General features: G+C 35.1%; 2 protein-coding genes across 2 annotated transcripts; one reads left to right on the top strand and one right to left on the bottom strand.

The window, feature by feature from the left end:
* Nucleotides 1-5,320: 5,320 nt before the first annotated feature.
* On the bottom strand, nucleotides 5,321-8,247 carry LOC112050282 (uncharacterized). Its single transcript, XM_024088511.2, has one exon. The coding sequence runs from the start codon at nucleotides 8,024-8,026 to the stop codon at nucleotides 7,178-7,180; it is 849 nt and encodes a 282-aa protein (XP_023944279.1). The 5' UTR covers nucleotides 8,027-8,247; the 3' UTR covers nucleotides 5,321-7,177.
* A 257-nt stretch (nucleotides 8,248-8,504) lies between these two features.
* LOC112050287 (cylicin-1-like) lies at nucleotides 8,505-10,370 on the top strand. The gene has a single exon (XM_024088516.2). The coding sequence runs from the start codon at nucleotides 8,647-8,649 to the stop codon at nucleotides 10,270-10,272; it is 1,626 nt and encodes a 541-aa protein (XP_023944284.2). The 5' UTR covers nucleotides 8,505-8,646; the 3' UTR covers nucleotides 10,273-10,370.
* Nucleotides 10,371-12,325: the final 1,955 nt, after the last annotated feature.

Here is a 12,325-nt window from a genome sequence, read left to right as displayed (position 1 = left end):
AACTATTTATCTGTACCAAAAAGAGAAAAATATTAATTTACTCTATTAATAATACGGGCCTTTTTGTTGCATTTGCCTAAAAAAACACACGCACTTCGCTATCTGTGCAAAAAATACAAGCATATCAAAATCATTATGTCATCATATGGAAAACAGTCAAAGATGCAAATTTATTTTCAGAAAGTGTGTTCAAAGTGTGTTTCTTTGATAATTACAGCCTCTGCTTCCTTACAATATCGCCTCATCTGTAATTTTCAACTTACCGCACTTAAATCATACTGTACTATTATCTATCATTCTTCCCGTCATAAATAGAAAACGCGAATATCTTCGGATTGGCTTATTGGATCTCCATCGTTTATAGTTATGAAATCAATAGCTTAACGGTAATAGCGATCGGACTCATCACCGACGGGTGGTGGTTCGATCCCCGCCCCGTTGGTCTATTGTCGTACCCACTCCTAATACAGTTTTTCCCGACTAGTTGAAGGGGAATGGGAATATTGGTCATATTTAAAAATACGGCAAATATTCTTTAAAAAAAAAATAAAGAAAAAGTTATGAACTATCTCAAACACGACAGCTTTCAAACGGTCAAAATCGCATAATCGGTCCATTACCTTAGAAGCTACGCACATAGCCATGTTAACCCTTAAGTGTACTGATGGCACTGATTATAATTCAGTCGTTATTGAAAACATAATTAAGTACATACAAATTCAAAGATTCAACATGGGGTCCCATGGACCCACGACTATAGATAACGGTTAAACGTTATAAAACCCACCTTTTTATTGATCCTTAAAAAAGATTATTAACAAAATAGGGCTCGATAAAACTTTTTTGAAATTGTCAAATAGTTTTAGGCTTCTCCGATAGATGGCGATAGTAAATTATTGTAGGTAATTTTTTTTTAGGTTAGAGCTTGTGAGGTCATTGATATATGTGATTTATTCGCGTAATTTTCCTCATTATTTAATGACAAGGTCAATGGAAAGACTATAAACCAATCTCGATGTAGGTAAAAATTAGTATACTTGTTATATCTACTACTGATTTCTACTTGGGGTCTATGTATACTTAGACCAATAGGTACCTACAACCTTCTAGTTGCAGTTATTTTAAGGACTAGCTCGAGTCAAGTCTCAGAATGAGAGGGGTTAGGCCAATAGTCCACCACGCCGGCCCAATGCGGATTGTCAGACCTCACACACGCAGAGAATTGAGAAAATTCTCTGGTATACAGGTTTCCTCACGATGTTTTCCTCCACTGTTTGAGACACATGATACTTAATTTCTTAAAAAGCACACAACTGAAAAGTTGGAGGTGCATGCCCCGGACCGGATTCGAACCTACACCATCCGGAATCGGAGGCAGAGGTCCTATGCACTGGGCTATCACGACTCTTCCACTAGGCTATCATGGCTCTCGCGGATATTAGATATATTAAAAACAAATAATAAAGAACTTACTTATAATGTAAGTAACGGAAAAAATCACCATCATCCGCAGCACGGCCTTCGTTTGACGGCTTTGACGGCCTCCGTGACGCACGGAGCACGGTGGATTTACAAGACGGAGGTCTTGGGTTCGATCCCCGGCTGGGCCGATTGAGGTTTTCTTAATTGGTTCAGGTCTGGCTGGTGCGAGGTTTCGGTCGTGGCTTACCACCCTACCGACAAAAATGTACCGCCAAGCTATTTGACGTTCCGGTATGATGTCATGTAGAAGCCGAAAGGGGTGTGAATTTTCATCCTCCTCCTAACAAGTTAGCCCGCTTCCATCTTATATTTTATCATCACTTCATCACCTATCAGATAATAATTGACTTGGTAACAAATAACAATCATTGTAGAACCGTGATAGCCCAGTGGCTGTTTCATGTGACCTCTGTCTTCGATTCGGGGCGTAGGTTCGAATCCGGTCCGGGTCATGCACCTCTAACGACGACCAACACTAGTCCATCCTAGCCTAGGATTCCTAGGTAACTAACCAGTTATTATTACAAATGCAAATGTTGGTTTCGCTCGTTGGTTTGGCGTTTTCTGTGTTTGTGGTTTCGCTGTCACACCCTAACCACTAAACCGATTTTAAAATCCTTTCACCAATGAAAAACTACATTATCAGCGCGTAACAAATGCTACATTTTATTATAGTATTCCTAACTTAACCACTAAACCGATTTTAAAACCCTTTCACAAATGGAAATCAACATTATCAGCGAGTAACATGCTACATTTTATTCTAGTATTCCTAACCTAACCACTAAACCGATTTTAAAACCCTTTCACCAATGAAAAGCTACATTATCAGCGCGTAACATATGCTATATTTTATAATAGTATTCCTAACTTAACCACCAAACCGATTTTAAAACCCTTTCACCAATGAAAAACTACATTATCAGCGCGTAACATGCTACATTTTATTCTAGTATTACCGCGGGAACGGAAACCACGCAGATGAAACCGCGGGGGCTTCCAGTAAGTAGTAATAATATAAATACTATTATCTGTTTCATTACCCACTTACTTAATTACAATACCTATTGTATTTTTACTGTGCTATTCCTTTAATGACATTGTGTTTGCAAATTACACTTCTTAGCATACCTGTAGTAATTATTTACTTTGCAATAAATACATAATTAAGTGCTAACAGTAGGTGCTTACGAGAAGTTACGAGTATAATAAAACCATTGTAACTCGATTCGAACACATCTTTAACTCGAAAGCAACCGTGTTTCGTTTTTTTGGTAATGAGTACCTGTATATCTACAAAAAATAGACGTATTGTATGAATAGACCGGTAATTATTAAATTTAACGTAAATGCGGGGATAAAAAATATAGTCTAAGTATATTACTTCTTAAAACATTAGCTATCTTCCATTAAAAGTCCTGTCAAAATCAGTCAAGCCATGAGATAATAAGGAACAAACACATTTTATTTTTTTTCAATAGGTGTCGTAAGTACCTACATATTTCAAGAGAAAAGATGTCGGGCAATATAAAATCACAGAGATTTTTTACTCATTTTTATAGATGAGTAAGCATTGCATCCATTGGTTCTATGTAACTAATAATTTATTTATATGAATAAGTAAAAGCTAATTATTCGTGTTTTCCTTGAAGTTCAACTTACCAAGGTTTTGTAATGCAGTTAAATAGTAGGTATTTTTTACTTTATAAATTAAAAATTGTGTATTAATTATGGTAAAAATTTTTCTATTTACCTCCAATTATTAAATACTATGGTAAGAGTGGGTAATAATGGTATAGCTTGGCAACTTCGTTCGTAACACTCTCGATAGTGCGCGAAGGCAAGGGGGCGTGTAGCGATGAATGAAAAACCCTCGACTGATGCACCTCGCGCACGATTTCACACCCGCGCAGTCTTTCCCCCCCGTCGCCCGCATATCATGGGAGTGTCATCAACGAATTTTCCAGACTATAGTACAGCGGGCGGGGATCGAACCCATGAGCTTTCGGCGCGAGTCCGGCTGTTTTACTTTACCGTGGAGCTATAGAGGACTTTGGACTTTTTTTTCTCCAGTAGAATTTTCCAGACCTACACTCACACACACACCATTCGTATCTATCTATAGGCACTTAATAACTCATTAGTGTAAATAATAATTAATAGATTAACAGCCATGTTGGCGGTTTCAAATGGAATATTTCTTGGCCTTAATCCTAACTTGTTTTTATCTGTACTAATAATAAAGAGGAAAGGTTTGTTCAATCGGTCAATGCATGTTTGCATTGACCGATTGAACCGATTTGAAAAATTGTTTAAATGTTGGGAAGCTACACTATCCCCGTATGCTATAGGCTATATTTTATCCCCGTATTCGTACGGGAACGGAAACGATGCGGGTTTTGGTTCTTTACAAGTTAGCCCTTGACTACAATCTCATCTGGTGGTAAGTGATGCAGTCTAAGATGGAAGCGGGCTAACTTGTAAAGGAGGATGAAAATCCATACACTTTTCGGTTTCTACACATCGTATCCGAATACTAAATCGCTTGGCGGTACGTCTTTGCCGGTAGGGTGGTAACTAGCCACGGCCGAAGCCTCCCACCAGCCAGACCTGCACCAATTAAGAAAATCTCAAACTGCCCAGCCGGGGATCGAACCCAGGACCTCCGTTTTGCAAATCCACCACCCATACCACTGCGCCACGGAGGCCGTCAAAAATATATTACCAGAGTTAGCAAATATAATAAAAATTTTAATAAAAAAAATACAACCGACTTCAAAACCTAAAAACGTACCCACTAAACTAAAAAGTGAAAAATAACATATGTTCTACCTGCTGATCAGTTTGAAGGCGGTGCTAAGCCGGTGATGTATTAATTCAAGCCATGTGAGAATATCTTATAGATTTAGATTTTGCAGACAGTGTTGTTTCATGTGGTCCTGTCAGAAATGGCTTAAATTAAGACAACACCGGCTAAGCACCGCCTTCAAACTGATCAGCAGGTAGAACATATGTTATTTTTCACTTTTTAGTTTAGTGGGTACGTTTTTAGGTTTTGAAGTCGGTTGTATTTTTTTTATTAAAATTTTTATTATTTTTCCATTTTTAGTGTAAAATTTCATCTCAAACGAATACATCAGACCCCTAATGACAGTCACAACCTATCTTGGTACAAAATTCTCAGCAATACAAATTAATCAAGCCCAAGCACTAGGTAGCTACCGTAAACCGTTAAGGGGTTCCCTTGATCCCTTGATCTTCATCATCAGGCCCCTAATAACAGACACAACTCATCTAGGTAGAAAGTTCTCAGCAATACGAATTAATCAAGGCCAAACACAAGGTAGTTACTGTAAACTGTTAAGGAGTTCCCTTAATTGTCCTTGGTCTTCATCACCAAACCCCTAAATGACAGTCACAACCTATCTATGTGGAAAGTTCTCATTAATACAAATTAATCAAGCCCAAACACAAGGTAACTGCTGTAAATTGCCGAGGAGTTCCCTCGTCTGTTTTATGGCTCCATTATCAGATCACTTTTAAACCTTCATGAAATTGTAGTGCTTAAAAGTACTAAATGGAAAAGTATACGAACACACTAGACACCCATATAATTTTCGAAAGTTCCCCTCAATTTCTCCAGGATTCCATCATCAGATCTTGACATGATGGCAATGGGACCAAATGGGGACTATACCGTTTCAAACAAAAAAAGAATTTTTGAAATCGGTCCAGGCGTCTTTGAGTAATCGGTGTACATACATAAAAAAAAAAAAAAAAAAAAAATACCGACCGAATTGAGAACCTCCTCCTTTTTGAAGTCGGTTAAAAAACTACATTTGGACAAAAAATAAAACTTTAATCAACAAAAAAAAATAATACAATGAAAATAGTCTAATACATTTATACACCTAAGGAGATGGGCAATAAATAATGATAATAATTTACGATTGGCTGATTGTATGACACGGGAACAGGATTTTACCAAAAAAAATAGATTTTCCACATCATTGAAACTGCAATACACATTTTGTGACAGTTCATACACTTTGTGACAATTCTTATTTAGAGCTCTTCATAAAAGAGCTGCCAAGTTTTCCGTCCTATACAGTTCAATGGCGTAGCAAATCTAATATTTACAACTACACGTAAAAATGTGTATAAATAGTATAACTACATGATAATCATTGTATATGATAAGTGGCATGAACATTTTTTTAACAAACGCACCAAATAAAGATTACATTTTGTATTTTTAGCACTAACGCTTACCCTGGTCAAAAACTATTCACACCACTGTATATGATGGATTAATACTTTCGATTTCACTAACATATAATTGTTATTTATAATATATAAATTGCATTACGATAAAACATGGTCATTGCAAAGGTCAATTTAACAGAGATCCTATTGAATTAATTTATTAGTCAGTAACTTATAGTTATTACTTTGAATTCTTCAAAATTGTGGGTATCAGAATTTTCGTTTTTGAACTTATAGTCAAATTTATAATTGCATGGAGTAAATTGATGAGTTTTAAAATAATTGTATTGTTGTTTATGTTCTAACACAATGAATGATATAAAACAACTTTATATGAGTGCAGAAAAACTGCATTTTAGGTATATTCAAAATTATACAATTAAACTAACTTCATCATCATTATCTCCTTGAATATACAGGGGTTATGGAGCTTGAACCCGCCATGCTGCTGACAGCTTAAGCTGATATTGTTTGTGACAACTGACAACCATTATGAGATATCAGTGATAGGCTAAAGATTTATTGTACTTTTTTAAACACAGGGGCATAATAATACCAACTGCCCAACATTAGACTGAGAATTTTTATTGAAAATTCTTTCAGTGGACCTAAGAGGCAGTTAACTTACATAATTATGTTTTTAACTAACATAGCATATTGAATATGCTTGTGCTTGACCACAATCTCACCTGATGGTAAGTGTAGATGTGGCCTAAGGTGGAACATGTTTGCGTAAAAGATGCCTATTCACTCTCTTCTTAAAGATGCCCAGGTTGTAAGAATTAGGAAACACTGACTTTAGGAGAGAGTTACATACCTGGTTTTACCTTTAGGTCTATGTACAAGTCTATATTAGATGTTTCTTGGTTTTGTTAGCCCAAAATGCCAATATATTTTAACTGCAATTGCATTAAAATGTGAAAAATGTGTTAAGTGTTTGAACTTAATCAACAATACTATTCAATACATTTCAAGGTGAACATGCTAATTAGATAATTTCATAAATTACTTGTTTCAACAAAAAAGGCAACCTCAAGAACAGAAATTCACTTGTACATTGACTTTTTTCACTAATTACTCTACACAATTAATAAATTAGAATATAAAAATACAGTCCATTTGTATATAATGTGTTGTAAAAATAATATAACATGCAATAATTTCAAATAATTTAAAAAATAATGTGGCATAATTTTCATTTGGTATATGTAATAAGTCTCTTTAACTAAATACTGTTTTATTAATTTCACCTAAAAGTCTCTATAAGCATTTTGTTTCTTAAAAATAGTCAATACTATTAAAAGCCAAATTTAATTTCTTAGCCAATTAAATTATCATAAAGTAATATTTAAGTCACAAACATTTTTCCTTAGTCAAAAAATTTATTGTCAACTAATAAATAAACATTTTAAACTATAAAATTGGTTTTTCAGTTTTGCACGGCCTGTTTCTCTAGGCCGGCCGGGTCCATGATGGGCGATTGTTTTTTGACCATTCCGGAGAGTAATGTTTTGATCTGTGCAATCGCACGACCGGGGTTCAAGCCTTTCGGGCAAGTTCTGGTGCAATTCATGATGGTATGGCATCGGTAGACAGAGTATGTGTCTTTGAGGCTCTCCAGACGTTTGGCTGTGGCATCATCACGAGAATCTATGATCCATCTGTAAGCTTGCATCAGAACCGCTGGGCCCAGGTACTTGTCTCCGTTCCACCAGTACGACGGGCAACTCGTTGAGCAACAAGCACACAGCACACACTCATAAAGACCGTCTAACTTGACTCTGTCTTCGACGTCTTGTAGCAACTGAGTTTCCTTACCTTTGACAGCTTCCTTGTCCCTCTGCAGCCAGGGTTCAATGGACTGGTACTGGCGGTAGAAGTTCGTCAGATCGGGGACCAGGTCCTTGACTACGTACATGTGGGGTAGCGGGTAAATCTTACTCGGTTTGTTCAGGTTCTGGTCGATGTGGCTGATGCAGGCCAGCGTGTTTATACCGTCGATGTTCATAGCGCAAGAGCCACAGACGCCCTCGCGACAGGATCGTCGGAACGTTAAAGTAGGGTCCATTTCATTTTTAATTTTCAAAAGCGCGTCTAAGACCATAGGTGCGCAATCGTCGAGATCTACCTCAAAGTTTTGAGTGTAGGGCTTCTTATCCGGCTCGTCGGGGTTCCAGCGGTACACGGCGAAAGTCTTCACCCTTTTCCCCAGGGCCGATGACGTTGCGAAGGTACGCAACGACCCGAAAGTTCCACTAGTGAGACGCAGCAGCGGCATTATGTAATGTTTTTATTTGTTTTATTCACTTTGCAATGAACACTTGTATTTTTTCAATGGGCAAAAATATTCGCAATGCACTCGGTTTTCCCTATGCGTCGTGAAATGTTTTGTAATCTCTCGGTCAGCGTGTCGAAATCGGCGGCGGGTTTTTTTTTATTTCTCGTGATAAAATTGTTGTGCTATTGGCTGACAGTTCGATTCGTGAATGGCCAAAGACAACTTTCCTGTGACATTTTGATTTTTAATTGTTAAAAATATTTTACGTCAAGTTATTAGTTTAGAAATATTTTGTTGTCTATGGGTATACTCCTTTATGGCATAAATTGTGGAATATTAATTTATTTTATTATTGTACATATTAAGATATTTTATTTATATGATTATTTAGTTCTATTATTATTAAAACATTAAAAAGTCGCTAAGTAAACAATTTTTGAACGCGTTATTTTTTTATACAAAATGGCGGGAAAGTAAATATTTTGACTTTTGACCTCCTGAGTAAATATGTTCCTTGCTTTTGACAGCTTGATACACGTAAAGCTAAATTGAAAATATTTACACAGTGATTTTGTTAAAAACAAAACAGAATATGTATTAACCTGCACGATACGAAAACGATGAATATATCTTCAATAAAAACAAACGACAATGATTCCCCTAAAACTCCAGGCGGTATTAGCAAGTCGTATTTAACTCCTTGCCGTCGTGTAGGACTTTCACGTAAATGGAAAAAAGGTGGAGTTTCGCCCTTTATATCACCGTTATCTAGTGCCAATAGTGAGAAGGAGTCGCCTTGCTCATCGCAAAACCATCCGAGCAGAAAGAGAAAGAAAATATGTGATAACGAAGTAGTTGAAAAAAACATTGAGGACGAATCTAGTGTAGAAATAGTTGATAACTGTAACACTCCTAAAGTAAATGTCGATAGAACACCTACGAGAGCTTTATTGCTTAGGAAGAAATCTAAATGTATTATAACACCCCAAAAATGTCAGGAGGAAGTTGAAAATATCCCCCAAAGTATATCAGAACTTATCAAGAATGTTAGTAATGATAACTTACCAAAAGATACTCATATGAAAATAAACGCAGTGTCCAATATTACTGATGACGAAAATATTGAAAAAGAGACTAAAAAAGTTTCTAAAGTATCTAAGCTATCTAGGAGTAATTCTAAAAATAGTAATAAACTTCAAATTGTTGAATCTCCTATGAAAAACATAACAGAACCCATAAAAAGAGAAGAATTTACTGAAACCTCTGATATTGGTAAAAATTTAGAAGGTACACACAACAAATTGGATTTTAAAAGTAAAGAAGTAAAATGTCCAAATAATTTAAGTAAAGAATGTGTGATTGTTTTACAGAGAAAAATTTTTAAATCTATTAAAAATACTAATAATGATAAGTTATTGTCTTCAAAGCATATAAAAGAAAATATACAAACACAAAAACCTGCATCTCAAACATTATTTGATTCAGACTCAGATGATGTACCACTTTCTGACTTCAATAAAACAAAAACTGATAATTTTATAGACATAAAAAACGATAACCAGAAAGATAACAATACAATTGTAGAGAAGAGAACTCAAAATAAAATAGACAAAAATGATTGCATTGAAAACATTCAAAATACCAAAAATCTTAGAAATGTAAGCCATTGTGATGATGATGATTTCATAGATAAAAAGACAGTTAATGTTAGGAAAGTAAAAAAAACTACATGTACAACTGGTTTGAAGATTAAAGCAAAAGAACAACCATACAAAACTAAACTACAACTGAAACAGGAACCTAAACTGTCATCACAGAGTTCTAATTCTATAGACAGTGATGATGATTTTGATTATAGCAAAACTAAGACTATATTGATAAAAAGAACATATGACAAAGTAGCCAAGCCAGTGAAAGCTAAATCAACAGGTTCTATAACCCAGAAAGATATAGATGACATAAAAGCAAGAATAGAATCCAAGAAAACCCTATTACTTGCCAAAGCAATGGTGAATGAATCTAAAGAGTTGAGAGATTTGATTAAAAAATGGCGTCTAGGTTGCCAGAAAGCATTAATGGACCTTTTAGATTTAATGAAGGTAAAGCTAGAGAAGAATGTGGAATATTCAGAATTATTAGATATGTTGAACATACCACCAGATTTGGTTGGTTACAATTCAGATAATGATTGTTTTAATACACCAGATGACGCATCTGTTATTTTATCTGCATTAAAAATTGATTAGTTAATAGTTTAAATTTGATAATATTATCTTTTAAGTTGCAAATTGATTGTTTAGTTTTTTTTTTGTAATTTGAAAAATGTTTTATTGTTGTGTATGTAGGTATAGTCAATCTGTTCTGGGAAGTCTGTTTTACATCAAACAGTGGTAGAATAGACCATGCATGTTTATATGAACTGGACGTTCATTGCATTAAAAGTTCTAACATGCTGTTTGTATACTGTCAATGGGGATGATGATTAGGTTTGAATTTATTGATTTTTATGATACATTTGGGTAAATAAGGCTGACTAATTTGGCTGGATATCTGCAAAATAATTTGATTTAGAAATTCATACAGTTTTAGCTTACTTAAATGTGACATTTTCCAATATATGAACTATAAACATAAACGCACAAATAACAAAGATTAATAATTTCGTTTGAACACCCATACAAATCTAACAATCATTATGGACCTATGATGTCATGTTTTTCACGATTCGTACAAGTTCGCCTTTAAATTCCTGTAGCTCCGAAAGTAATGATCGCAGATACCCTGTTACTTTTACAAAATTGCTTTACTATCAGCATACTCCTAATTTATATACAATTTAAAAAACTGTCATCATCCCTATTGCTTGTCTCTACTCATTCATAGCCTGCAGACATCTAAAAGTAGAAAAGCTATACCACCATTGCATTCTGCAATTATTATAATAGCTCGATTTAGGTTAAGCAAGTATGTCAGTAAAAATTTCAATTTTGTGTTGCATTTGGTTGACAAGGTATGGTTGCCGGTAAAATTACAGGTACATAAGACTTGACACCCTATAGTCCACAACTTTAGGCTTTTTACACAACAATATCACTTCTCAAAAAGGTTCTTTTAGGGCGACACTTTTCGTTTCGATTCACATACATTGTATTTTTAATAATAAGCTTTACGGCTCTGGGTTCTAGCCCTTTTGAGCCCGGATTCACAAACAATAAATTAATTATCTCGGACCAATAATAGAAGGACCTACCTCGCAAGACGTTACCTCTCTGTCAAAGAATCAACGATCTATCTATATAGAGCGGGGCATTTAGAAGTGTTTGTAAAATCGACTGGGATAGTTGAGCGGCTAACGCGTGTAAAAAAACTAACAAACGCGTTAGATTGTTCGATTGTATCGATGTTTCATTGTTGTAATCGTTTTCGTCGTCTAAAAAACTCCCTAAATATTCCGGTTTGTGTAGTAAGTAGTTCAATGGCATGAAAAACGGCCAACAACTTCTAATTCAGTAAAAGATGACGTGACGTTCAATTTGAAAATATTTCTATTTTATTTTTGTTATTCTTTACATGTTAGCCCTTGATTTCAGTCTCACCTGATGGTAAGTGATGATGCAATCTAAGATGGACGGTATGATTTCTACACGACATCATACCGGAACGCTAAATCGCTTAGCGGTACGTTTTGTAGGTAGGGTGGTAACCAGCCAGACCTGGCACAATTAAGAAATTCTCAATCGGCCCAGCCGGGGATCGAACCTAGATCCTCCGTCTTGTAAATCCACCGCGCGTACCAGTGCGTCACGGAGGTCGTCAAAAACATAATTATAATTTATAATAAATTTGTAATAAAAACAATATCTAAAAGAAAAATCGATTCTATTCTTCTAACGAACGAACGAACAGAACATCGATCCATTAATTTAACGTTCTGTGTACAGATTATATTATTCTTGTTAAATATTTTATTATTTATTCTTGTTAAATATTTTCGATGACTGAGTTTACCTCGTCCCTTTCAAAAAACGACAGACAATTTTGTTGCTGCATTTGGGTGCGATGCATTTCCATTTCTAATTCCTCTATGTTAAATATATAGAGTTTGCACAAAAACAATACAAACGACATAAAAAGAACCCAAGCAGACATGAGTCACAAACCATTATGAAAAATAAAGATATTGAGTTTTATGGGTATTAAATGTGCATTTATAAAATTAAATAATAACTTTAATAATTTTTATAAATGTCGTATTTTCATATCAAAAGAAGATGTTTTCTTTTATTTTAATGTGAATTT

This window comes from Bicyclus anynana, chromosome 24 (assembly GCF_947172395.1).
Source record: "Bicyclus anynana chromosome 24, ilBicAnyn1.1, whole genome shotgun sequence".
In the NCBI taxonomy this organism is placed as follows: domain Eukaryota; kingdom Metazoa; phylum Arthropoda; class Insecta; order Lepidoptera; family Nymphalidae; genus Bicyclus; species Bicyclus anynana.
This window is presented reverse-complemented; position numbering and strand designations above follow the sequence as displayed.

Coding starts and splice junctions, on each gene's coding strand:
- LOC112050282 (XM_024088511.2), bottom strand. CDS start 8,026: ATGCCGCTGCTGCGTCTCACTAGTGGAACTTTCGGGTCGTTGCGTACC.
- LOC112050287 (XM_024088516.2), top strand. CDS start 8,647: ATGAATATATCTTCAATAAAAACAAACGACAATGATTCCCCTAAAACT.